Here is a 27,989-nt window from a genome sequence, read left to right as displayed (position 1 = left end):
ATTACTCTTCACATTCGCCATACCAAACAAATTACAGGTCAATAAATACATTATGTATAGTAATTTAATACAAAAACAGTTGTAAACGTATTCACTATATAATCCCCTTTCAGAAAACATTACTCAATCCTTTGAGACATGAATCTGTGCAGTGATGTCAGCACATTAAGCCCCTCGACTGACGTCATTGCAGTGCTGCGAGATGATGTCACCATCCACAGATTCGTCTGAAGGTACAGTGGAGGATAAGAGACGGGGTCCTCCTTCACCAAGCTCTCCCGTCGATGTCTGGCCCCCGGGGGGTCCAGACGGGGACTGTCATGCTACCCTACAACTGCACAAGATGACTCAGCTGCTCATGTATCTTTCCACTCCACCCATATAATTAACATTAGTCTTGTGATACCAGATGCTGGAGATCTCCACTGCTGCTGAATGATGGTTTTCAGCTCTTTCCATTGCGTCTACTGTTAAAGGGCATCTCTGACATACCTTTGTGTTGCCATGTTACTTTAAACCTTATTCATTCACCTGTTTGTTTAGTCTGGCATGTTCACCTGCCAAATTATGAGGCCCTTTCAATCAGTCACTCTCTTTTTTATGTTAAGAGAATAAATACATATCAATTTGTTTTATGTTCAGAAAATAAACAACTACAAAAACTGCTGTTGCTGCGTCCTGACAGCTGACAGGTCAGCGGCGCTGATCGAGAGCTTGTGATTGGCTGATTCTGGGCAGCCGCTTGTCTCTGTGTGACTGAACGACAGGACAGTCATCATCACTGAACCATGGCCAGGTCTTTCAGCGCGTGGCTCCGGTGTTTCTTGGCCTTGTAATCCGGCCGCAGGAACTCAATCTTCCTCTTTTTGGCCTCGATTTTCTTCTGGTGTTTCTTCATCTTCTTCTTCGCAGCGATGTCTGGGTTAGCCACAGCCTAGGAGAGGGGGGTTCCATCACAGGTGAGGTCATTATAGGAACTAAATACGGTCATATATCCAGCAGTATAGAGCAAAGTGACACCCCCGTCCCCAGGAGCGTGGAGGTCCAGAAGTGCCTAATCTGAGCAATGGTACGTTTTGCAACATCAAATATATACAGGTGCATCTGAGAAAATTAGAATATTGTGAAAAAGTCCATTATTGTCTATAATTTAATTTAAACAGTGAAACTTTAATGTATAATCTTTATGATTGTACAGTATGTTCGGTATGTTCATTTATACACTCAATACTTGGTGGGGGCTCCTTTTGCACAAATTACTGCATCAACGTGGAGCGTGGCATGAAGGCAATCATTAATATTTCACTACATGTGTAATAAATCTATAATATATGAAAGTTTCACTTTTTCAATGAAATTACGGAAAATAATGAACTAATCAATGTTCTACATTTCTCCATTCAATGGATGGATGGATGGATGGACAGAGACAGACGAATAGATCGCTCTCTTTTACACATTAGTATTATAACCTCCTATATATATAATTCTTGTCTTGCATGAATGTATTTATGTAGTCTGCGCCGCTGGACAGCCTAAGTGAGCGGAGGTTTAGCTCATCTGGTAAATCTTTTGCTTATCGCACCGCCGATAAATGTTCTCGCTGGCCCTCCGCCATTGTTGTCAGAAAGTTGCCGATATAAAGTTGATGTTATGGAAGTGGCTCGGTGGTGTGGTACCTGCATGGCCCGGTGTCTCTTCCGCTCCACCCTCCTCTGCGACGCCTCCTTCTGGACGGCCGAGAAGGCCAGGGAGAACTTCTCCAGGCCCACCTGCTTCTTCAACAGCTCCATCAGCTCCTGGGCCAGGTTCTTCAACGTGGGGTCTGGGGGAGAGGCGGAGGAGAGAGAGAGAGCAGGAGAAAGAGAGAGAGCAGTGGGAGAGAGCCGGAGAGGGTGATAGTTTTAGGCCAAAGGAGTGTCTGTACAGTCCGGGGGAGGGGAGGGGGGACAACCAAAGCCAGCTGAAGAGGGAGGGGTGGGGTAGGGGGGGTTACCCAAGCACGGGGAGACCAAGCAGGAGGAATGGTCCGTCATTATAAACACAGGCACCGGCGCATGACGAAACCGGTGCGTGAGGGGGGCTAGGGAAGCGGCGGCGGTGTTACCTTGGTCTGCGTAGGTGCTGTCCAGTTCTCTGTAGAGAGGCGCTATGATGGTGGTCAGGTAGAGACCCAGACGCTCCTTCCCCAGGTCCACAGCCATGGCGCCCAGGAACTTGAACACACACGTTCTCTATAGAGAGGAGATGGAGGGTTTGGTAAGTCACGATGACTTTTCGCCAAGGAGCCAAGGTTAGCATCGTGATTGTGTGTGTGCGTGTGTGTGTTTGTGTGCGCGTGTTCACCTTCAAAGGGATTTTGGGAGTTTCAGCTGCCTCCCTCTTGGCCATCTTACAGAGTTTCTTCATTATCCACAGCAATGAAGGAGGACGATCGTCATTCTCATCCTCCTGTTTCTCTTCTTCCTCATCCTCCTGTTTCTCTTCTTCCTCATCCTCCTGTTTCTCTTCTTCCTCATCCTCATGTTTCTCCTCTTCCTCTTCTTCCTCATCCTCCTGTTTCTCTTCCTCCTTGGCCTCCTTGTCCTCTTCCTCCTCTCCGTTCTCCTTCGTCTCCTCTTCCATTTCCATCCTCTCTTCCCCCTCCTTCCGCTCCACTTCCTGTGTGGTTGTGATGTCATACTCGGGCGATATCTGGTAGATCACCTTGGCAACGAACAGCAGGTTCTTTACAACCTGAGGACGGGAGACCAGAAATCACTCGATGATGTCACATCCTGGCCCATGTACTCGACAGGAAACGGTCCTGTTTTGAACGTAGCGCTGTATTTTGATGAGGTTGAACGTAACGGTTTGCGAGTTACCTGTTCGCCCGACGCAGTGTCCAGGAACTTGGACTGGAGCTGATGGCAGAACGATAGGACCAAGTGTCTCATCTGGGACGAGGACAGGGAAGGAGGAGAGAAACAGAGAAACAAAAAGATTGGGCGGAAAAGAGAGGGGAAAACTAAATTCAAAGAGCGGTCGATGTTTTATGCGTACTCTCTTATTATGTGCCACGTGTCACTGAGCTGACCCAGATCATAACCCCACCCCCGACCCGTCCCCCAAGGAACCTAGACACCCCCCAGAAGCAGACCCCCGCCCGAGACACACAGACCCACCCTCTTGTCCAGGTTGGTGGCGAGGAAGGTGGTGGCCACAGGCTCGGGGCCAGTGTTGGTCGCCGCCGCCCCGCCCTCCTTCCAGCGGACCACCAGGTTCTGGGGCTGGTGGGCGGCGAACAGCTGACCGAACAGCTGGCTGGCGGTCAGCCACACCCAGCAGTGGGGGTAGAACAGGTGCGCCTCAACGTGACCTGGAGAGGGCAGACACAGGAGCGCTTATCACTCTATCTAGACAGGGAGAAAGCAGCAGGTCGTTTTGAAGGATGACCGACAGAAACCCATACCAGAAATACATTCTTTATATCAGTAAATGATTATTTTTTTTACTCTCAAACGAAAAATAACCCCAAGTGCAACAGTAGTAGTCTCTCTCTCTCTCTCTCTCTCTCTCTCACCCCAGATGCTGGACAGAGTGTCTTGAGGTTTGCTGAGCTCCAGAAGGCTGCAGTCCTTGGCCAGCTTTGTGATGAGGGTGAGGTAGCCGAACAGCAGCCTGTCGGCCGTCTTCTCATCCTGCTCCTCCTCAAACTGGACGGGAAGGGAGGAGAGAGAGAGAGAGAGAGAGAAAGAGGGGGGTGGGGGTTAAAGCTTGTATACCTCTATACTCCCAGGCCATTTCCTAGCAGCGGTAGGGGAGAGTCAAGACTCACGTCTTCATAGTTGTCAGGGTGGATCTCTTTCTCGATGAGGGGCAGCAGGGCGTCCAGGCGACGGCCAAACCGGACCCCCTCCACCTCCACGAACAGTCCGCACACCTGGGCCCCCAGACGACGCAGGGACATCTGGGAGCAAAGGGCAGAGGTGAAAGGTCAAAGACGGTTAACAATATGGAAGTGGGGTGTGCCTCCAAGGCCCCCGGTGTCGGCGACAGACTGTGTGTGTGTGTGTGTGTGTGTGTGTGTGTGTGTGTGTGTACCTTATCCCCAGACAGCCATGTGTTCACCAGGGTGAACAGGGAGTTCTGGTGCTGCAGGTCCAGTTGACTCAGCAGGGTCTTGATGGCCAGGGCGGCCATCTTCTTACAGCGCGGTGAGTCATCGTTGACCATGGCCAGCGCCAGCGGCACGAAGAAGAGCCCACTGTGCTGCAGCAGAAGGTTCTGGAACAAGAGGACCGAGTTACCTCCAGATACTGATCTGAGATCAGTTCAGTAGTCGCTGCGTCTAAAAGGTTTTGTTTTGGATGTGGCTGGAATAAAGTGATCCTAGATCCGTGACTAAGCGTTAGTTATCATGGATATAGAGTGGTGAGGTCTGGCTGAGAAGTTAGCATTGTCACCATATTGGAACCAACCAATGTCTGGGAGTCTCTGTTAAACACAGACCTTATTTTCTGCATTTTTCGCAAATCCCATTGTGCCAATAGGGATTTGGGACTACACACATCAATATGGCAGCGATGACACCTACAAAAAGACATCTCCTCACCACTCTGGTAATTATGGGATGTGAGGTTGCTAGGAGGTTGCTAGGCATACCTGAGGGAAGGTCTGGCAGATGTAGGCCATCATCTCCAGAACGGACTCTCTGCCTGTGTCATGCTCGTAACTGAGAGGGGGAGGAGGGAAGGGGAGAGAGATGGAGAGAGAGGGGGGAGGGAAGGGGAGAGAGAGAGAGGGGGGGGGGCATCAGAGCTGTGTTTCATAAACAAACAAAACCAACACCTTGCAACACAAACATCCCCACGAACCTGAGCTGGGCCACTATGAAGTCCAGGTGTCCCCTCAGCTTCTTACCCAGTGGGTAATCCATGAGGTATTTCAGGTAGATCTTTAAAAAGGGAAAACCCCAAATCAGTCAAAGTTTCATGATATTTCAATTTCACTGCTACTAATCAATTCATCGTCTAAAATGCTGTAGCATGATCAAAGGAGGGTTCACATCACACCAGTTTTAAAATCACTACACTGGTTACCTGTGAGAGCAGACATGAATGCGAAGCAGACAGAGTGTGTGCGTGTGCGAGTGTGTGTGTGGAAATCAAGAGTGTGTAAGACAGACCTGTCGACACTGGACCCTGATCATGCCGTTCTGCCCGGTAACAGACTGCTTGGCCACCTTCTTCATCACTTCCTCCATCTCTGGCACAACCAGCTTCCTGGACAGGATCGCCTAGGATGAGGGAACCGCAACAGAACAAACAACGTGAAGTAGCTGTGTGTGTGTGTGTGTGTGTGTGTGTTTGTCGGTGTGTGTCTGTCGGTGTGTGTGTGTGTTTGTTGGTGTTGAGAGTGGGCGGAGCCAGAGTTAGCCGTTAGCTACCTTTAGCAGGCCGAAAGCTGTGGCCTGACGCGATTGGTCGTAGATGTCCTCTTCTGCGTATCCCAGAAGCACTTGCAGCTGCGTCTCTGTAATCTTGTGCGACTTCATGTTCTTCACCAAGATCGTGATGGACTAACAGGGAGAGAGGGGGAATCATGTATTTTTTACCGGCTACTGTGTGTGTGTGTGTGTGTGTGTGTGTGTGTGTGTGTGTGTGTGTGTGTGTGTGTGTGTGTGTGTGTGTGTGTGTGTGTGTGTGTGTGTGCAACTGTCTGTATGTCCAAGGGTGTGTGTGTGTGTGTGCAAATGTCTGTATGTCCAAGGGTGTGTGTGTGTGTATGGGTGCGTGTGTGTGTGACTATGTCCAAGGGTGTGTGTGTGAGAGACTGTATGTCCAAGGGTGTATGAGTATGTGTGTGTGACTGTCTGCATGTCCAAGGGTGTGTGTGTGTGTGTGTATGTGTGTGTGGTACCTTGAAGCAGTTCTGGACCAGGAGGAAGTTCTCTCCGCGGGCGGCGCCAGCCTTGGCGTAGTCCTTCAGCAGCAGGAACAGCTGTTTGGCGAGCCGCTCAGCGTTGTTCTCCACGGCCGGCAGCGGGAACCTCAGCAGCAGCGTGAACGCCAGCAGCGCCTCCGTTATCACCTGGGAGAAGGGGCGGGGCAGCGGGGGAGCGAGGCGGTCAGACGCTGACGTTAACACGCACCCTCGCACCGACACTCGCCTCCTCGCCAACGCACTCGGCAAATTTAATCCGTACCGACACGCCCTCGTACGAGTACGCTTATGGGTAATCGTGTCTGTATACGCTAGAGTTGCAAATTTCAAGGAATCTCATGAATCGATAACTGTTAACCTTAACAAACAATAGTTGATTAATTGATAAGAACGTCCCGCGCTGGACTGCGCGTTTTTGTGTCTTCCGCTGTGTTGTTGAAATTCCCCGGCATCCCAATTAGCCTTCATTACATGGCGTGGCGCCCTCATGTGCAGTCAGACCTTAAATCATGATTACATTTCACGCAACTCCCGCTGACGACGTTCGTTACATTTTTTACTTTTTTTTTTAAAGTTCCGTTCCATTAACAAGCAATTAATTGAGTAACCAAATCTACTCGAGTAAGATTCTATCAGCGATTAATCGAACTGTCATAATCAATAGTGGATGAACTGTTAACATCCCTAGTCCACGCTGTAGATGGACAGAGGGCGGAGACTAGAGGCGGAGGGCGGCCGGGGGGGGGGGGGGGGTCTGACCTTGACGTGCATGGAGCTGAGACAGTCCAGGAGCAGAGCCACGAAGGGGTCCAGCATCTCCAGAGCCCCGGCGTCCGACGAGTTCACCCTGGACTTCTTCAGGCTCAGGTGGAGCAGCTGGACGCGGGAGACAGACCGGGGTCAACACACACCAAGACACTACTGCTTCTACTTCTAACACACACACGCGCGCGCACGCACGCACGCACGCACGCACGCACACACACACACACACGCACACACGCACACACGCACACGACAAACACAGTTACTGTCTGATTGTTCTGACTAGTGTGTGTGTTTCCTCTCTTACCCTCAGTCCACCGTCCACCAGGATGTGCATGTTGGTCCTGCTGCTGACGGGGGCTTTCCGGCCCCCCCTCTTGGGGGTGGGGGGCAGGAGGAGGCAGCTGGGGGGGGGCAGGCGAGGGTCTGGGGGGGGCTGAGGGGCCATGACTCTAAACACACACACACACATAAATAAATGAGTTTCACAGCTATTTACGTGAATGCCATAGCAGCACACACATAGGCACCGACATGAAGGAACACACACAGCGGGCGTGTGCGTGCGTGCGTTTGTGTGTGTGGCGCGTCTCCGTACTTCTTCTTGGAGACGAGGGGCAGGCTCTCACTGACCAGCCCGTGGCTGAGCAGCAGGATGTTCTGGGGGGTCATGGCCTGGTTGACCAGCATCCCCGCCACCATCCTCTTCAGCACCGCCTGGACCCTGCGGGCCACCTTCAGGCTGGCCGTGTTCTCCAGGATCTAGGGAGGGGAGACACACACACACACACACGCACGCACACACACACACACCAGAGTCACACACCAACGAGCCATACACACCAACGCGCGACGCAATCCGTCGGCGAGGAAAGATACATCGTGTGCTCGGTCCCCGAATATCCCCCCCCCCGAATACCGCCCCCCCCCCCCCCTCACCTCTTTCAGCGGCAGAATGAGCTGCATGACACGGTCCCGGCCGCAGTGCTGGCCCAGGAACTCGTAGGACTCCATGCTCTTGCTGTGGCGCGCCTCCATCAGCTTCGACACGATGCCCTTCACCTCCTTCTCCTCCGCCACCGCCCCGAACAGCTCGTTGTTGAAGATCTACACGTCGGGGGTGACGAGTACAGAGGGAGGAGAGACGTTACATTACAGTCATTTAGCTGACGCTTTTATCCAAAGTGACTTGAAATAACTGCATTTAACGTAGGAAAAGCCAATGTACTACTACTTGCCAGAACTCACAAGTGCATCATCTTTCTAAAATAACTGACTAAGAGCATAATCTAGTGCTGAAGGCGAAGTGCAAGAATAGCACGCTAAAATCAATAGGTGCTTAAGAGGGAGGGTCGTGGTAGTACTTCTTGAAGAGAGGAGACAGAGACAGTAGCAGCTTTCGGCCGATGACAAGGCGACAGAGGATCTTTACAGTAGGCCTCCAGCTCCACGCAAACACACTGCTATAACTGTACACTGTACCTACCTACATAGATAAACACTGAACAAACAAACTATTTGCCACAAGAGGGAATTTCTCTAGTAGTAGACTAAGCATAGGTGCTTAATCACAGCAGACGTGTGTATAAAAGAGGGAGGGACAGATTAAGGAAGGGACAGAAGTTCTTCCACAAAACCTCCCTTCTCCGCTCCCTACACGGGCTCTCTGTAGCAGCTCGCATCCAGTTTAAAACTCTGGCGCTAGCCTACATGGCAGTGAAAGGAACAGCTCCCTCCTACCTCCAGGCCATGGTCAAGCCCTACACCCCCTCCCGACCGCTACGCTCTGCTACCTCGTGGTGATTGGCTGCCCCGTCCCTCCGAGGCCCCTGCGGTCGATCGACGCGGTCACGGCTCTCCTCTGTCCTGGCCCCGCAGTGGTGGAACGAACTGCCCACTGACGTCAGGCTCAAAACTCAACCTCTTCAATAAGTACTAGGATCCTCCCTCTTAAGCACGTGTCGTATTCATATTTTGCTACTTTTGCACTTTGCCTTCAACACTAGATTATGTTCTTAGCCACTTGTTTAGAAAGGAGATGCACTTGTGAGTTCTGGAGTAGTAGTACACTGACTACCTACGTTAAATGCAATTATTGTAAGTGGCCTTGGATAAAAGCGTCTGCTGGATGACTATTGTAAGTGTGGTCCAGTCCTTCTCTGTGAGGACCGCTGAGGTGGGCAGTTACGTCGAGGAGCAGGCCCATGCTGGCGTCCAGGTCCCCGCTCTTCAGGGTCGGGCTGAGGGCAGACAGCAGCTGGTACACGGTGAAGGTCAGCACATGGATCTGGGGGACAGAGAAAGGAGATGAGTGTGTGTGAGTGTATGTGTGCGTGTGCGTGTGTGTACTGTGTGTGTGTGTGTGTGTGTGTGTGTGTACTGTGTGTGTGTGTGTGTGTGTGTGTGTGTACTGTGTGAGTGTGTGTGTGTGTGTGTGTGTGTGTGTACTGTGTCTGTGTGTGTGTGTGTGTGTGTGTACTAGGGCTGGGACTTTTGCCCAAAAATCATATTCGAAGTTCGTTTATTTATTAATAATAATATTCGAATATATTCGAATTATTATTAATAATATTTTTTACCATTAAATTCTTACAGAAAGACCTACCTAGGTTTTAAAATAAAGTTGTGCACATTCTGTCCACTAGTGGGCATTGTATCATAGGCAATATCGATAAGCAATGATGTTTTCAGAATGATTTTTTTATCAGATGTCTTAGTTATATCAAGATTAACTGCGAGGGGAGTCCCAGCCCAGCTGATAACCCTCCGTTGCGGGTTGGGGGGAAGCAACGGTCGGCTGGGATCCTGCCTCTCATAGTTAACCAGCAACTGGTCAGTGGACGGTACCAGGCAGCCGACGCTATGTCTGAATCAAAGAAGGTTATCAAACTAGCTGGCTAGGATCATTTAAGCATAACAATCCAACGGCTCCAACTCCCCCAAAAGAACCCCTCCACTGCACAAGCACCAACCCCAATAATAATAATAATAATAATAATAAGCACAAGCTACCGAGTGCAACGTTAGCCTTGCTAACGGAGATAATGCATTTGGAGGAGAGTTGCAGCTGGTGCTAAACGAGGCAAAGGAAGAATATTTTGTGGACTATTATCACATCCATTTCACAGTTGGGATTATACAGAAAGGTGAGGATCGAGCGTGTTGGATGACCAACTCAAATGCCTGGCTAGCTCAATATTGTTGTGAGCCGGAGCCCGTCGCTTTCACTGGATGACTCGTGAAGCATGCTTCATTTATCTCGCATACTAAACATGTTTTCGTGGAGTAGTACAGGTATGTACTAAATCGCATGTAGTAGGCGAGTTGCAGTATGTACTATATAGTATGTAATATGGACATTCGGACACGGCCCAAGCTCCTTGGTAAGGGCTGGGTAAGGGCGATCAACCTCCTTGTTTACATTTTTACTTGCTTACCGATTGGCTATTTGGATCCTGCCGTCACAGTCATACAACGACTATTTTTTAGTAACTAGTTAGTAGTTACTAGTTAAGACAACGCCTAAATTGCCGTGGTGCAACCGAAATTAGACACCAAACTAATATGCGACTAACTAGTAGCAACTAAGAGTTTAGTCAGTGTTTAGGCATGACTACATGCTTGGGTTTATGGTGCGTTCCAGGCAACCCGTAACTCGTGTTTTTCCGACGTCCTACACGTGAAAATGCTCTGGAATGGCAGTAGCCTACATCGATCTGTACAAGTTCACGGGTGGGAAGTTACGGGTTTGACTGCCATTCCAGAGCATTTTCACGTGTAGGAGGTCGGAAAAACACGAGTTACGGGTTGCCTGGAACGCGTGCTAACTAACGTCACCTCCTACAGGAGCCCAGGTGTCCAATAGCCTTGCTAATGAGCTCGCGATTGCAACTTCACCAGGCGTGAAAAACCCTCTGAATCTGAATCAAAAGCAACGTTTGCTAGCCAACACATTTACAAAAAATTATGCCTATAACAGGTTCGAATATTAAGGGCTGCCTAATATTCGTTCGAATACCAGTATTTCTGTCAATATTCGAATTATATTCGAATCCCGAAGTTCGGACTCCCAGCCCTAGTGTGTACTGTGTGTACTGTGTGTGTGCTGTGTTTGTGTGTGCGTGTGTGTGAGTGTGCGTGTGTGTGAGTGTGCGTGTGTGGGTGCGTGTTCTACTGTGTGTGTGTGTGTGTGTGTGTGTACCTGGTAGCCCTTGACCAGCACCCCCTGCATCTCCTTCAGCAGGTAGTGGAGGTACTTGCTGCCCAGCGCCGTGACGATCTTGAGCAGAGTGTTCCGAGCCACATCCCTGATCTCCTGGAAGCGGTTCCTCAGCAGAACACACATCTTCATCAGGATGCTGGAATAAACACACACACACACACACACATTAGCAAAGCATATTATTTCACTCTCTCAACTCACACTCTCTTTTCCTGCTCAAACACACACGTACCCGGGCAGGTTGGAGTCCAGGACACTAGGGGGCAGCGTCTGCATCAGTCTGACCATGGCGAAGGCGATGGGAACCCTGACCACCTCCTCCTCCTTCACCACCTTGGACTTCATCGCTTTGTGCTCCTCATCCCTCTTAACCTACACACACACACACACAAACACACACACCCCGACAAACACACATACACACACCATTTCACATATAATTTCTTTGCCATACAAAAATAATGCTAATATGTATTTAAAACAATAAAACATAAAACAATATGTAGCGTTCTTTACCGTGTGTGTGTTGTTATAGAATTTATAATTACAATATAATCTGTAATTGTATGCATGTAAACTTTAGGCCTGTAGTCCTTTTTTCTTGGTAGGTAGAAAATGTGGAATGTTACTGAGATGGACAACACAGATGCCAAGGTCAGAGGGGAAGACTTTATGGTCACGCCTCCCCTTTTGGCACTGACCAGGAGCCACAAAGTCGGCCTTTGTTCGAACGGACTGTCACAAAATCATAAATTCATCTTTGTATCGAGTTCTCCTGTGTCAGGGACAGAGTATTTAAGGGAGCGTGTGAAATGGTTAATTTGTGCATTCTTCACTGAGCGACTTGTTTGCCTTGTCTCTCTGTACCTGAATTCACCCCTTCCAGCTCAAACTAATTAAATCTTCAACTTCTATCCTGAGGGACAGTGTGGTTTATTCCTTGGTATCCTAAAACTACGTTTTTCTACAACAGTGTGTGTGAGCGTGCGTGCGTGCGTGCGTACCTTGGCGTTGAGACACTTCTGCAGCCTGGGCAGCACGCTGTTGATGACGGTCTGATGTATGGACCTGATGAGCGCCTGGAGCTCCGCCTCGCTCTGGGGCAGCCCGCTGAACCCCACAGGGGCCGAGGGGGCTGGCCTCTTCGCAGCTACGGCCTTGGACTCCGCCCCCCGGGCCTGGGGGGTGTCGGTCTCCATGGCCGCTCCCCCCTCCGCTGTCTTTGCGACATCCGTCTCCATGGCTGCCGCCGTTTCCGTAGCGGCCGTCGTCTCGGCACCGGTTTCCATGGCGTCCTCCTCGGCGTCGCTCTCATCCGATTCGACGGCCGCCTCCTCTTCCTCACCTTCCTCGTCCACGATGACACTCACAACTGGACACCGGGGACAGACAGACAGGGAGACACAGGATTAGGGTTGCAAAATTCCGGGAACATTCACAAACTTCCCAAAATTCCCAATGGGAATTTATGAGAATTATTGGGAATAAACTGTACATTTATGGGAATTAACAGGAATAAATTCTGTTTTCCAGTTTATTCCCGATACAGGACAGGAATTTATGGGAATGAATGGGAATTAACAGGAAACAAGAATTTATTCCTGTTAATTTATTTATTCCTGTTAATTTATTCCTGTTAATTCCCATAAATTCCTGTTAATTCCCATGGGAGCTTTGTGAATATTCCTTGAATTTTGCAACCCTACACAGGATCAAACACCTGGATCACACTGATACCATGCGCTGGATCACAATACAGTCCAGTCCGGCTTCACTAGTCCATTTGTCCAGAGAGAGGAGCTGTTGTGCGGGTGTTCGCTCACCCTCTTTGGCCCTGTTCTTGGCTTCCTCCATCTCTCTGCTCAGGGTCGCGTGGTCGAAGTGGAAGGCGTCCAGAACGGTTACCAGCAGGCTACAAAGAGACAGGGTTCAGGCAAGCTATGGACCACACACGCGCGCGCACACGCGCACACACACACGCACACACACACACGCGCGCACACGCACACACACACGCGCACACACACACGTGGACGGACGGACGCAGACACACAGGAGCGTACCTGACGGCCAGTTTTTGCTCGGCCTGTCCGGTCTGGAGGATGTGGACGAAGTGTTTGAGGTAGTAGAGGTACTTGGACCAGGTCAGCCTTCGACACACGGCCCCTATCACCTCCACCGACGCCGTCGTCATGCCCTCATGCTGCAGACGCGCACACACGCACATATACACACACACACACACACATACACACACAGGTTAAACGCAGAAAAAAAGATGCAGCCAATCAGAGGGGAGGTGCCTCAGTCGCCGACCAATGACCAACCTTGAGCATCTTCTCGTCGAAGAGCGCCGTCATGGCGTAGGGCATAATGAAGTTCTGGAGCGAGCGTGATGACATCAGCACCGTGCCGTCCGTCAGCTGTTTGGCGAGCTTCCTCAGGGCACGGCCTCGACGGTGGATCTGTAGCACATGACGCCCGTAGGGAGACAGTCAGAGTGCGTGTGTGATATTTGAGAGTGTGTGTTCATGACAGAGAGAGAGAGGGTGTGTGTGTGTGTGTGTTTGGGCCAGAGAAAAAAAGAAACAGGGAGAGTGCATGTGTGTGTGTGTGTGTGTGTGTGTGTCTGTGTGTGTGTCTGTGTGTGAGTATGTGTGTGAGTGGTGTGTGTGCGTTCGTGCGTGGGCGTTAATGCGTCACCATCCCAAGAATGTCATCTCATTCTCAAGAACATAGATCTTCCTGGATCCTGAGTCCTACCTGCTTCCTGAGTCCTACCTGCTTCCTGAGTCCTACCTGGATCCTGAGTCCTACCTGCTTCCTGAGTCCTACCTGCTTCCTGAGTCCTACCTGGATGTGCTTCATGTGTTCGAAGAAGTCGGACTCGGGGTCGTTGTAGTCGGTGAGCTGGACCAGGTCTCTGAAGTCCCTCCTGGAGGGGAAGGTCCTGACCAGACACGCCAGAACCGTGGTGTAGTCATGTTGCACACTCTGGGACAGAGGGGAGGAGGGAGAGAGAGAGAGAGAGAGGGGGGGGGGGGGGGGGGGGGAGAGAGAGAGAGAGGGGGGGGGGGGGAGAGGGGGGGGGGGGAGAGAGAGAGAGGGGGGGGAGGGAGGACAGAATGAGGGTCAGATATAGCAACGTGGGTGAAACTGTTATCAGTTTGTGTGTGTGTGTGTGTGTGTGTGTGTGTGTGTGTGTGTGTGTGTGTGTGTGCGTGTGTGTGTGTGTGTGTGGGTGTGTGTGGTGAGGGTAGAACCCTTGACAGCGCGTGTACCTCAGTCTTGCTACGGAGGCCCTTCCTGACTGCGTCCAGGATGGTGTACTGGACAATGTCTTTATACTGACCACCCGTGTCCCCCACTGCCGCCAACCGGGCCAGTACCGCAGACAGACACAAGGTGGCGTTGTCCGCCAGAGACATGTCCCCGATCTGGACACAGCAGGAGGAGGAGGAGGGAGGGAGTGAGGGAGAGGAGAACGGGCAGGGAGCCAGAAAAGGAAAGAGTGAATCAATTTTATACATATACATTTCTTTTATAGCGCAATATCGGTGTCACCAATCGCAACATAATACTGTATCAACAATGACCCACAGATGACCGCACTAGTGAATCCTTCTGTAGAGAGAAACTGCTCGTTCACCTCAAACGAGTGGAAGCAGTTGTGCATGACGGCGTAGATGAAGTTCATGTCCAGGGTGTCCATCTCCCTGATGCGTCTGGCGGCGTCCTGGAAGGCCGTGAGGCGCACGTCGAAGTGGACCTCGTCCAGGTGGCGACTGTCGAACGCGTTCATCTGGCGGGGGAGACGGGGACAGAGGGATGAGAGCGAGCGGGCGAGACGCGGACGAGAGAGGAGAGGTGGCGAGTTCCGACGCGAGGCCCCCTTACCTGAGCGACGGTGTGGGTGATGTACTTCAGTCCGGGGTCCAGGTCTGACAGGGTCTGAGTCATGAGAGAAACACCGTTAGATCCGCCATCTTTGATTATGCACCAATTCTACAATTAAAACACAGTTTCTTTCCATTTTTATAATAACATACGCTATAAAATACAATTTAAAATTGATAAGTTACAATCCATTTCTTCCCAATTTCAAGTTTTCACACAGACCGGATCTAACTGATGAGTGAGTGTGTGTGTGTGTGTGTGTGTGTGTGTGTGTGTGTGTGTGTGTGTGTGCGCGCGTGCGCGTGAAAACTTGAAATGAGGAAGAAATGGATTCTAACTTATCAAACTTATCCAAGTTTTTACACACAGACACACACATGTTGGTGTGTGTGTGTGTGTGTGTGTGTGTGTGTGTGTGTGTGTGTGTGTGTGTGTGTGTGTGCGTGCGTGTGCGTGTCCGGTGCCGGCCCACCTGGAAGACTCTGGTGAGGGCCTGCCTGGGCAGCTTGTTGTGGAGGACGGAGAAGAGCCTGGCCAGCGGCCGGAGGAAGGAGGAGGGGTCCGAGCAGCGCCTCAGCAGGTTCTGGACCGTCGCCAGGACATCCACCTCCGTCTCCTGGGGACAGGACGGCGCACGTTAGCCACACCGTCGGGTCACAGGTCACATGGCGGTAGCTGGCGAATCGGGCGGGGGGATTTACTGTCTTCTACTAATGAGCGGGGGTGAGGGGGTCTCGTAACAGAGCCCTGAGAACAACGCGACAGCGTGACGCCGCCCAGCGTGACGCCATTTGAGGGAAACCTTGGTGCTTTACGAGGATAAATAAAGGTTTGTGATGAAACTGGGACGCGTACCTGCGGGTTCTTGGCCCTCTGCAGGTGCGGCAGCAGCAGGCTGATGAGGACCGTACTCTGCTCCTTGTCGCTGACAAACTGACTGATCCTGCAGGAGAGGATGCGGCGTTAGCGGCGATTAAGATGAACGCTCACGGCACACACACACACCAACATGTGTGTGTGTGTCTGTGTGTAAAAAGTTTGATAAGTTAGAATCAATTTCTTCATAATTTCAAGTTTTCACCACACACACACACACACACACACACGAACACACAAACACGAACACACACGAACACAGGAACGCACATGCGCGCTTACTTAGACAGGATGTTGAGCTCCTTGCCAACCTGGGTCCGGTACTTCTTCTTGCGGAGGCGGTCTGAGTTGCGTACGATGCCGCTGAGGTAGTCCAGCAGGGTGGAGACGTGTGGGAGGAGCAGCCGGCAGCCCTGGGTCAAACCCTCTGCACAACAACAACAACAACAACCATAAAAAAAAAAAACTGTATTCATCCCGGAGGGTGGGGGAGGCGACAAGGAGAGTTCAAGGAAACAGAGCGCAGAGCTGCTGGCCTCAACGGCCCCAACGGGCGCGGTTGCCGCCTCCTGACCTGTGACGAGGGCGCCCTCCGGCGGCCGGGGGAACTCGCAGCCGTTGACGCTCAGCTCCGCCTCTTCGCCCTCCGCCGGCGCGAAGTCCGCCGCGGTCACCAGGGACTCCGCCATGTCCATCACCATGGCAACGGTCTGCGCCGAGACTTTCTTGGCGGACAGCAGGGCGAAGACGTTGAGGAGGACGTCGCACTCCGGGCGGCCCGGCCTCTGCTTGGCCAGCAGGGGGAAGTACCTGAGGGACAGAGGGGTCGCGTGGGACGTCAGCGGACGGACGTAACGTGAACGGGCGCCACAGACAGGATGGAAGGGGGCCGCCGGCGCTCACCTGGCGTTCTTGCACCAGACGTGGACGAGGCGGAGCAGCGGCGTGGGGGAGTAGGGGCTCTCCGTCGGCAGGCGGCACACCTGGGGCCAGACCACCGCCCGGAACACGGCGTCCAGCTCGTCCGGGCTGAAGGCGTACGAGTCGAAGCCGGCGAAGAAGTCCAGGACGCGCAGCATGCCCAGGCGCCTCAGGTTCTTCAGAGGGCTGATGCAGCCCGCCTTCAACTGGGTGGTTGGGTTGGGTTGGGTGAGGAGGGCAAGGTTAATAGTTTTGTTTCTTTCATTAGTTTTTATTTTTATGTCGTTTTAACTTTTAGTTTTCAATTTCCGTTTAGTTTTAATTTGTTTTTAAAGCAATACATCGCGATATTTGGACCTTTACAAACATAGTAACAACGCAGCATTCAGTCGAAGTGCTCATGCGCAACATTGTGCTTAAACAACACAGTAGTAGCTAACTATTCAGGCGTCTATGGATATCATGCGTTTTTAGCTCAAGGGGCACAGCTAAAAAAAAATGGAGGATATATTTCATATGCACTCAAAATACTAGGCTTATGTATGAAATGAAAAAGACTAAAACTAAGGACATTTCCTCAATAATTTTACTTTATTTTAGTTAGTTTTGTAAACACACAATACCGTTTTAGGTAGTTATCTTTTTTTGTAAAGCCTAGTTTGTATTTTTATTTCAGTTCAGTTTTATTTCTGTTTTTTCACACCTAGTTTTCGTTTTTTAGTTAGTTTTCGTTAACTATAATAACCTTGTGGGGGGGGGGGGGGGGGAGAAAGCCAAGAACTAGTAAACAAACAACCCACACAACCTAAGCTTACTTCAATCAGTGTGTGTACGTGTGAGTGTGTGTGTTTGTGTGTGCGCACGCGCGTACCTGTTCTCGCTCGTCCAGCACGGTGGAGACGGAGGCGGTGACGCACAGCAGGATCTGCAGCACCCTGGGCAGGTGTCCGTGGACCAGGTGGCCCAGCTTGTGGATCACCACGTCCACCGCGTTCAGCAGGCTGTGCTGCCGGCCCAGCGGGAGCACGGCGCCGGCGTCCGTCCCCTCCGCCGCGCGCTCCACCGCCGCCAGGCACGCGCCTGGAGAGGACAGAAACCCGCGTCGGGTGATGGTGAGCACTGTGTGTGTGTGTGTGTGTGTGTGTGTGTGTGTGTGTGTGTGTGTGTTTGTGTGTGTGCCAAACGTTGGTCTCGGGGTGACCGGGTTTCGGGCGGAACCGTGAAAACCCAACTGCTCCAAGGACGGCCGAGTATCTAGAACCCCCCCCCCCCCCCCCCCCTCCCCCGATGACGCCCGGGGGTCAGTCCTCTGTCGGCGGACCCACCTTGACCATGGTGACGGACGGGCTCCAGCAGCAGGTCGATGAACATGGCCAGCTCCTCCTCCTGGCAGCCCGCCAGGAAGCGCAGCACGATGGACGAGCGCTGGCCGGACGCTGCCTTGCCCTGGAACTTACTGCCCGCCTTGCTGCGCATGCGCCCGAACAGGATCCTGCAGAGGCAGAAGCACAGTACCATTAGAATGGCCTCGTCGCACGGCTGGAGGCGTGAGGATGGCCTGTTCGTGTGCACACTAAACAGTACACACTCACAACCACAGCCACCATTTTATAAATGAAGCCTAATTTTTATTTATTTATTTCATTTTATAAAGTTTAGGATACAACTTTATTTCTATAGCGCCCTTCACAGCACGAGTGCAGAGTGCTTTAGAGTAGAGAATAAAAATACAAATCGCACATACAAAATACAGATATGAAATATATATAATACAAATACACATATAAAATACAGGCAGCTCTTAATATAACATAAAAACCACAACCACAAAGAAAAAATCAGAAGCTGATCTACAGACGACCAAATGCCTGCCTGAAAAGGTGAGTCTTCAACTGTCTCTTAAAAGAGTTCTCAGATGTTGAACTGAGATGAACACACACACACACACACACACACACACACACACACACACACACACACACACCTCATAAGCAGCGGTATGAGCTGCGCTCTGTGTAAGGGGTCCACCACCGTCCTCTCCTCTGAGATGTTGAAGTGGACGATCTCTTCTTTGAAATGTTTGTCGTTCAGCAGTCTCTCCAGATTCTCTCTGCGCAAAGCACAACGCACACAGGATATCATTATTATTATTATAGCATTACAGCATTATAGTATTATAAACAAACTATAGGCCTCTATCAGACCATCGGCCATGTGTCTGATAACCCAGCATGTAATAAAGGATATATTATTATTAATAATATTAAAGTGTTAATATTAATAAATAAAATGGATGGTTATTCTTATTAATAATAATAATAATAATACATTTTATTTATAAAGCACTTTTCATTGTGAAACAATTGCTAGCTATATGTGGTCGACGCAACTTTGATTGCAATTGAGCTGCTTCATCGTGGAACTGTAATGCTGCAAGGAATGTTGTCACTTGCGAATGCAACCAAAGCTGGGTGAAAGTTGCTTCGTTTAAAGTGTGTTAAGACCATAACCCAATAGGGCTTCAAAGACGCAGGGCATCACTACTAGTACAACAACACTAAAGGAAGCTCAGTGGAGCCTAGAGCAGTCTGTTGACTGGAAGCTAGGTCAGGTATTACAGTAGATTCAGTCAGGTTGTAACTCAAGCCCAGAGCTCTGCATATTTCCTCAGGCCTGTTGAAGGCTGCGGAAACAGATTTAATAAGTTGGTTTAATAAGAGGGGATGATTGTGGAGAGTCCGTCAGAGCTGGGGGTTGGGGTGGAACGCAGGAACGTTAACATTCCAGTCGGTCGGCAGAGCTTGGAAACCGGAGACGGCGACCAACGAAAGATGGCTCCGATGGTTATCCAACAACCTAACAAAGAGCCCCATTGAGTCTATCTGGCGACAGAAAGAGAGAGAGACAGAGAGAAAGAGAGAGAGAGAGGGGAAAGAGAGAGAGGGAGAGAGAGAGAGAGAGAGAGAGAGAGGAGGCTGGGTGACCTTACAGCAGGTTCTCGTTAGGTTGTCTTACTTGTATGGGAGGATGCTGGGGTCTTTGTAAGTGAGGACACATTCCAGAGATGCTCTCTGGATCTGCTGGTCCTGGTGGCACAGCAGCTGGAGGGGACAGAGACAGAGAGGGGACAGAGAGGGGACAGAGACAGACGAGTCACATAGCGGCAGGAGGAGATGGCTTAACTCCGTTGTGATACACCGCACAGGTGCATGCGTCTACAGGGCCAGGATGTGCCAGATGAGAGGAGATGTTTATCTAGGTGGGAGAGTCCGTTGTGGCGTACCTGCGTGTACAGTGCGCTCAGGCTGGGCTCCAGGTACAGAGAGCGAGGGTTGGTGAACTTGGAGAAGACTTTCAGGTGGGCCATCAGCTGCCTGGGACAGGGGGGCGTTCCGTTAAGATTAAGGAGCGAAAAACAAAAAACTCCCAACAAAAAACCGAAAGCACTGCTTTGTCTTCAAAAACAGAGGGCTGTTCTCTTACTTGGCGGCAGCTCTTTTAGGGGGAGTCTTCCTCTGCGGTCTGCTTTCCTCTTCCTCCTCCTCCTCCTCCTCTTCCCCCTCTTCCTGGTCCTCCGCCGGGGCGTGGCTCCGCCTCTTCCGCAGGTCCTGAGTGGGCGCCATCACCATGTCCGCCGGGTAGAACTCATTCCTGCCAATAAAAGGGGGGAGGGGGCGGGTCACAGGGCCAGTTAAGACGAGGCGCCGGAAATGCGTCGGCTGTCTATACTGTATAGAGTGATAAGATGGCCGCCGGCTGGTAGAACAGATCAAAGCTGTTGAACCTGAGCAGCAGAGGGCCAGGTTCCCCTGCCAGAAGGCCAGACTATCAGGAGGAACCTGCAGTGCAGTGTGTAGGGTGTAGTGTATAGGGTGTAGTGTGTAGGGTGCAGGGTTTAGGGTGTAGTGTGCAGGGTGTAGTAGTGTGCAGGGTGTAGTAGTGTGCAGGGTGTAGTAGTGTGCAGGGTGTAGTAGTGTGCAGGGTGTAGTGTGTAGGGTGTTGTGTGTAGTGTGCAGGGTGTAGTGTTTTGGGGATAGGGTGTAGTGTGCAGGGTGTAGTGTGTAGGGTGTAGTGTGCTGGGTGTAGTGTTTTGGGGGTAGTGTGTAGTGTGTTGGGGGTAGGGTGTAGTGTGTAGTGTGCAGGGTGTAGGGCTCAGTAAAGGACAGACCTGACGAAGCGCAGCAGCAGGGGGCTGAGTTCTCGGCTGCGCGGCTCCACGCGGTCGGGGACGTCGGCCATGGTCCTCCACAGCAGGCCGCGGAAGTTGGCGAAGTCGGTCCTCTCCCGGGGGTCGACGCTCGCCCTCAGACGCTCCAGGAACAGCACCCCCACGCCCCCGCTCTCCACCACGTCACAGCCCGGCTCGCCAGTGAGATCCAGCCCGCCCTCCTCCTCCTCGTCCTCCTCCTCCTCGCGCAGTTCTTTCTCTGGAGACGGGGGAGAAATGCTAAGTGCTTACTGTGCTTTGTTATATGATTCACTTAAATATATTAGAGATAAATATTAGAGACTACAGGGATAGCTAACACATAATGGCTGACCATGTAGGCAACTTCTCTGTAACTACTTGTGCACTCTCCTGATAGTCATGTCTCTCTTATGAAGTATCTAACCCATGTTTACTGCTCTGTATATGTTCTTAGACAATAGACAAAACATTTCCAGGAGCTTGCTCGATCGTCTCGTTGAGAGAGGTCAGGGAAGAATTTTTACAGCTCACTTTTCTGGCCCCCGGTTGAAACTGTATTTTTTGCTTCCCTCTGGAATATGTAGGGGTGGGACCTATGCCCCCCCCTCCCATTGCTCTTTGTAAAGCGCATTGTGTCGCCTGCGTGTATGAAATGCACTATACAAATAAAGTTTGACTTGAGAAAAGACGGGAGCTGAGCGCAGAGCAGGAAAGCGAGAGCGCCACTAGGCAGGGGAGGTTTTTGGCCTCGTCCGGAGTCGCCACACGCAAACCCAGGAATGGACTGCGGCGCTCACGACGGAGGCTCACCTGTCAGGCCCGCCGCCATCTCCAGCTGTTCATAGAAGACCTTCCAGAAGTCCTTGTTCTCCATCCCTCTGGCGTGACTCCTGGAGAGAGACGGGGGGGGGGGGGAGTAAAGGGCGCTCTGTTCTAGAAGGCCGGCAGGACTGCGCCATGCTGACGCTGTGGGGGGTTTCACAAAGCTAGCTAACTGAGTCAGCCTGACTTCTTCAAAGTAAAACCCCAGAAAGCTTCTTTTTTTTTTTTTACTTTTTACTTTACACTGGACACGGCCTCTGGGGATCATACTCACAGCAGCAGCTCTATGACGGGGTCCCACAGCTGCTTGAAGTTGACGAAGAGCATCGCTATCAGGTAACGCAGAGGAACCTGGATCAACAAGAATCGTCTCACCGTCAGCGCTGGACATCAAACATCCCCCAGTGAAAAGCCCCATCACCCCCCAACCCTTAAGCTGCCCAGTAGTGTCATGTTTTCATATGATCAGTAATGACACCAAGGATTATGAAGAGAGAAGGTCAGAGGTCAGAGAGAGAGAGGGGGGGGGTTCCTGTTGGAAGGTTCCGGGAGGTCCCAGAGAGGATGGGGTTACCTGTTGGAAGGTTCCGGGGAGGAAGGGCCGTCCCAGAGAGGGGGGGGGGGGTACCTGTTGGAAGGTTCCGGGGGGGTTTACCTGTTGGAAGGTTCCGGGGGGCCCCAGGGGCTGGCAGCGCTGGACCAGGTCATGTCTCAGCTTCCGGAGGTGGAGCAGCTTCTCCCTGTAGTCCTGCACCGAGGCCGGAACCTGCTCAGCCTGCAGGCAGACCGCGAACACCGGCTGCACCGCCACACTGTCCTCACCCTGCACACACACACACACATCCACAGGCAACCAAGTGCAGGTGCAAACATACAGTAGATGCAAGCACACACACACACACACACACACAAAAACAGAGACAAAAGAGAATTAGCCTAGTACAGGCCTATATATAAAACGCCATATCGATCGGACTGTTAGACTGCGCGCATGTTTTTGATTGGCCGGCCGAACCTCGGACTGAGCTGGAAACTCCGCCTCAAAGTGGTTGAGGATCCTCAGGGTCAGTAGGCGGATCTAAGGGAGGAACCAATCGCAATGCTTACATTTTTATCATCGTCATCATCCCTCTAGATTTATGCACAGACTGGTAAATGGTGCTGAAATCTTTTAGACGATGTTGTGTCCTACCTTGGAGATGTTGGAGGACAGGTTGGAGTGCAGCATCCCATAGAGTTCCAGCAATGCACTGTGGGAAAGATGGTCCGACATGCCACTGAGGGACAGACGGGTGTAATACAGGTCTCCTAGCAACAAGGCCGACAGGTCTGTGGGAAATTTCCTGTGACAGGCAAAAACAGACATAAACACAGTCAGGTAGATAGTCACACACACACAAACACACACATATACGCACACACAGACACGCACAAACGTAAAAGACGCATCGTGGTCACAACTGATTCAAAACGACAAGCCCACTTCCATGAGCAGATTATCTTACAGTCTGAAGAGACCAGAGACACCTCTGTGAGTGACGCTGGTGCAGTTAGCAGCTTCTATACTTACTGCAGGATGTTTTTGACCTTGTCCACAGGGACCAGAGAGACGACCGAGGCGGAGCCGTCCAGACTGAGGAGACAGCTGAGAGCTTGTCTGGACACAAACAGGCCAGCTGGAGAGGGGGGGTATGGGTAAATAACACAGTCGAGATGGGTAGATATTGACATCAGGGGCTGAATAAAACAAACAAAACTAAACACTAGCTCAAATTGTGTGACATGTGGGGCTCATTGGGTTAATGGGCGTAGCATGAAGGCTAACCCTTACCGCAGCGGCCCGGATCCCGAATCCGGCTCAGGCCCTGTGCCACTTCTCTCTCTCTCCCACATTTCCTGTCAATCTTCACTATCCTATCCCAATTTTTTTTTAAACAACAGAAATGCCCTAAAAATAATTCTAGAAAATATTGTGTGACATGTGACAGGCCCCACCTCTCCCAAGGGCTCCAGACTCCGCCTCCTCCAGCAGGCGGTTGAGAAGAGTCGTTACCGCGGCGGCGGCCCCGGCGGAGGTCAGGGGTCGGAGGTGGGGCAGGACGACCAGGGCGGACCAGGGCAGGGACAGGTCGGCGATGGGCTGGCCTCGGTCCTGGGGCAGGAGAGAGAGGAACAGCTCCGGCACGGCCGCCCCGTCCTGGGCAGCAGCAGGGGGCCTACGGGAGGGGAAGACATTTTGTGTACAGGCGATCAATAAAGTGCGAGAGGCTTCCCGTCTTGACAATGATTTCTTATGAACTGTGATGGACAAGATCTAAGTATCCCTCCATTCAGGGCTGGAGTCCAAACCCTTTGGAGCCTACCGCGTCACCGGCAAAAATAAATAAAAAAATATCTAAAATAAAATATAAAAAAAATAATCTTAATAAATACATTTAAAAATTTTAAAAGCTGAGAAACTGCGCTTTCGAGTAATATAAAATCCAATTAATATTCGGAATGTTGGCACTGAACTTTCAGGACTAAAAGGCTGTGATACATGTCAACGGAGGTCATCCACTAAAAAGGCTTCTTAGTACCTCAAAAGAACATGCGTCCGAACATCTCGCAGTGCTGAGCCTTACCTGGCAGACTGCCCGGTGAAGACCAGCGGGTATTTCTCAAACGCCATGGATCCGTCAGTGGGGGGCGGGGCCTTGGCCAGTATGAGGCTCGCCAGCACCTCCAGGGCGGAGTGGCACGCCACGGGGTCTCCGCTGGAGAGCAGGCGCTCGGTGAACTGGAGGAGGCTCGGCAGGAAGAACTGGAGGAGGGGGGGGTACATTTAGAGATCGACATCTGTCCTCGTAGGCTACACGACCAAACGGTCACCACGAGACGAGCCCGTTGACCTTGACTGTCTGTACTGACCTGCTCGAACTGCTTCATGGTGAACATCTCCTTAGTGAACTCCAGGATCAGGTCCTGGTCCATCCCACCTCCAAACACCTAAGGAGGCACAGGGACAGTGAGTCACGTACGCGCACACACACACACAGACAGGCACGCACGCAATGACACCAGCACACACACCTTTCTGACGGTCTCCTGGATGAGGTTGGGGGGGAGGCAGACGTTCTCTCCCAGCAGCAGAGAGGAGATGATCTGGAGGACCAGACGACCGCAGGGTCCCGAGAGATCCGGAGACTGGAGCAGCTGCAGAACCGTCTGTGAGGCACACGTGCACACGCACGCACACAGGGGTTACACAACTGTTCTATTCCAATTGTGGTACTTGCTCATTTGCTAGTATATTATCACACACACTGATTTTTTTTTCCGTGAAGCGCATTGTGCTGCCTCCGTATGAAATGTGCTACATGAATAAAGTTTGATTATATTTGACGCCGTTGCAGAGTGAGTACATCAGCAGGTTCCCCCACCTGACAGACGGCCGCGGGCCTGGTGATCTTGGCTCCGTCTCTGTGGCCCACCAGGGTGTGGAGGACGAACAGCAGCCTCTCCAGGTGCTCTGACGCCTGGCTGGTCTCCCCTCCCTCCTCCCTCTCCTTCTCCAGCCGAGCCAGGACCTCACTCACGCAGGCCTGGGCAGAGGGAGAGATCTACATCAACGTCTCATCGGTCAGAGTCACCCAGGAGCTACCCGAGGGACCACGGCTATGACAGGCCTGGACGGGGACAGCCGATAGGCGAGTAGACGTCACGTGACTGACCTGTAGAGACTCCCAGAGAACCAGGAAGTGTTCCTTCTCCACGTAATTGGCTGCAGCCTGGGCCATGTGATCCAAGGCGTCTCTGACGGCCTCCCAGGGTAGAGGGGCATCGTCGTGGTTACCAGCTGGTCCCAGTTTTTTCAGAGCTGCCGGCAGGGCCTGGAGTCGGGAGAGAAAGAGACGTCACGTAGCATAAACAAAGCCTGTGGTGTTTCAACATCTGTAAACACATCTGTAAACAACAACAAGAAATGACAGAACGCCTATCCCGCAATAATCTAACCTTGTCTGCGCACGAGTGGAACATGTTCCTGACTCCTTTGCACATCTCGAACAGCAGCTGGCCCACGCCCTCCGCTTTCGCTGGGTTCTCTTCCAGGTCGGAGAACATGTGGCTCAGCAGAACGTCCAGGTCTGGAACCTAACGGGAAACACAACAGCAGAACCCACAAGCGGCTGTCAAGTCAACGTATCGCCGTCTATCTGAGGCACATCCGTCTCGGTTGGAATCCCAGCTCCGTCGGGGCTTGAGCTGTGTAGCTGACCCTGGGTCAGTTTCCTGTAGGGACGCCTCACCTTTCTCATCAGGAAAGAGAAGCTCTCAGCAGCAAACTTGCGGATGTGCTCCTTTTTGTGTGCCAACAGTGGGCTGAACAGGCTGGAGGGTAAGGAAACAAAATCATATTCAATTCAATATTGCTCAAGGGATATCGCCAGGCACTCCTGTATTTTGAAGAGGTACCCCCAAGCTACAAACATCAGCAGAGAAAAAAACTTTACCTGACAAAACCAGGTTCGTCACCATGGCACCCGGATTAGAGCATTTAAATTCAAGACTTAATTCCTGTTTACCATTTGACATTACATCATTTTTGCAAACAATACCTGTTTTTTTAATGTACTCAAAGCATATGGACACAAATTGTCATGGAGTGTTGTGTGAAACACTTCAGATTTATAATTTACAGTAGTTTGAAGCCAAGTACATTGTGTACATACTGTACAATACTGGTATATGTTACCAAATTGGTACAATATGTTACCAAAACAATGTATTCAGTAAGTGGCCTGAGTGTTTGGATCTCAATGAATTAGCAACAATGGTTCAAGCATGGCCTGAAAGGATTAATATTCATTAATTTGGAATCAATACATTGTACATGACCTCCGTTATGAATGAACATTGGACAAAGCAAATTTGATGTATTTGATTTGAGTATTTTGCCTGAAATCTCATAAACCCCAATTTTTATGGGATTTTGGGCATACAGAAGTTAATTTCTCTAAAAATTCTCAGTGGATATCACTGGGCTCCCTCCTGTATTTTGAAGAGGGACAACAATCTACAATAATTAGCAGGGGAAAAAACATCACCAGACAAAACCAAGTTCATCAAAATATAGCAGCCAGACCCCCGGGCTAGCTGTTATTGTGTCCTGGTGAGGTTTGGTTCAGGTCCTACCTGTACATGTTGGCCATGTCCTTAACCATGAGCCTCCAGAGGTACTTGAAGAGATAGGAGAGGCAGGTGAAGGCCCACTCCAGCAGTTCTGTGTCCTGCGTCTCCAGCAGTGAAGTGATGAGGAGGAAGAAGGCAGGGAAGTGGGGGTAGAAGTCTGTCTGGAGGTCCCTGGCCAGCCGCACAACTAAGCTGAGAGACAGACGTGCACACAGAGGGGGGCGTGGGAAGCTCAGTTAACTGATCTGCTCTGCCATTTTTACTCCCATTAGTGGAAATGTACTCACTCACAAACACAGGCAGTGACTTACTCCAATAGTGGCTGGTTGGCTAGGCTGTTCTTCACAGCCAGGTGAGTCTTCAGGATCTCCACAATGGCGTTCTGATGGAACACTAGCAGGTTGAACGACTGACTCTTGTTGGACATGTCTTTCAGGAAGGCGGCTGTTGAAGAATAGGGGTTCAGATCAGTCACTGGAACAAGCTTGTGAGTATAAGAAGGAATTAAGACAAATTATACAATAAGAACTTGTGTCAAGTGACACTGGAGCCAATTAGCCAGTTAATAAAATATTTCTTATTTGACACTTCTGTAGCAACTTACTGAAATGCTCCGTCAAATTCAGGTCTTTCCATTTTGTCAGTCCTTCAGAGAAGTACGTATCTACCTCCTGTGACGAGCAAAGCATGTCATTAGCTAATCATTCTAAACAACAACAACAACAACTGAGTGGTCATGAGATTGATGGACGATACATACCTCCTCATAACTCCCAGTTCTGTCGATGCGATGGATGACATCGATATTAACGTTGGCTAGTCTTTCAGCAAACGTGAGAAACTGTAAAAAGACAAAATCAAGCAGCAGCATGATAACACACTGTAACGTTATCAAGCACTAGGTAGCAGGCATAGTCAAAGTAGAGTGAATCATATTTTTTGCACAGATAATTCACAATAGGAGGTAACGTTGTTATAAACATGGGTTAAATATTGACTTTATTCATTTTGCATAGGGTAGAGATGGTAGCTAGCCGGTGACAAGTTAATAAGCTAGGTGAGCTACTGCGGCTAGGAAAACCTGTAACCTTTCATACTCACCCTGAAAGTATTCTCCGATTTATGGTGCGACGACTTGGATTTGATCTTCATCTTTTATTGTTCTTCCGTCAGATGCTCAATAAAACGGTTTCTTTAAAA

The 27,989-nt window shown here is 50.8% G+C and overlaps 1 protein-coding gene across 1 annotated transcript; it reads right to left on the bottom strand.

Annotated features, from left to right (window-relative positions):
* Nucleotides 1-47: 47 nt before the first annotated feature.
* utp20 (UTP20 small subunit processome component) lies at nucleotides 48-27,941 on the bottom strand (the record flags this gene model as incomplete). Its single annotated transcript, XM_084447704.1, has 60 exons — nucleotides 48-934; nucleotides 1,680-1,825; nucleotides 2,108-2,234; nucleotides 2,347-2,736; nucleotides 2,865-2,936; nucleotides 3,165-3,358; nucleotides 3,563-3,695; nucleotides 3,818-3,949; nucleotides 4,084-4,266; nucleotides 4,645-4,714; nucleotides 4,857-4,936; nucleotides 5,168-5,278; nucleotides 5,429-5,560; nucleotides 5,902-6,072; nucleotides 6,685-6,801; nucleotides 6,998-7,142; nucleotides 7,289-7,452; nucleotides 7,630-7,797; nucleotides 8,879-8,977; nucleotides 10,892-11,048; nucleotides 11,145-11,284; nucleotides 11,917-12,284; nucleotides 12,736-12,824; nucleotides 12,976-13,115; nucleotides 13,240-13,377; nucleotides 13,766-13,906; nucleotides 14,194-14,349; nucleotides 14,562-14,714; nucleotides 14,810-14,863; nucleotides 15,282-15,425; nucleotides 15,665-15,752; nucleotides 15,968-16,112; nucleotides 16,260-16,495; nucleotides 16,589-16,812; nucleotides 17,478-17,686; nucleotides 17,932-18,098; nucleotides 18,591-18,716; nucleotides 19,622-19,707; nucleotides 19,890-19,980; nucleotides 20,090-20,257; nucleotides 20,775-21,033; nucleotides 21,606-21,685; nucleotides 21,892-21,968; nucleotides 22,273-22,440; nucleotides 22,633-22,695; nucleotides 22,810-22,960; nucleotides 23,188-23,293; nucleotides 23,613-23,833; nucleotides 24,242-24,420; nucleotides 24,528-24,605; nucleotides 24,690-24,824; nucleotides 25,040-25,201; nucleotides 25,331-25,489; nucleotides 25,614-25,751; nucleotides 25,907-25,988; nucleotides 26,793-26,981; nucleotides 27,101-27,233; nucleotides 27,394-27,460; nucleotides 27,550-27,630; nucleotides 27,891-27,941. 60 exons carry the CDS (start codon nucleotides 27,939-27,941, stop codon nucleotides 779-781), a joined length of 8,589 nt encoding a protein of 2,862 aa, XP_084303830.1. The 3' UTR covers nucleotides 48-778.
* Between the last annotated feature and the right edge of the window lie 48 nt (nucleotides 27,942-27,989).

This window comes from Borostomias antarcticus (assembly GCF_949987555.1).
Source record: "Borostomias antarcticus genome assembly, chromosome: 13".
Lineage (NCBI taxonomy): Eukaryota > Metazoa > Chordata > Actinopteri > Stomiiformes > Stomiidae > Borostomias > Borostomias antarcticus.
The sequence above is the reverse complement of the archived record's forward strand: the minus strand, read 5'-3'. Positions and strand labels throughout refer to the sequence as shown.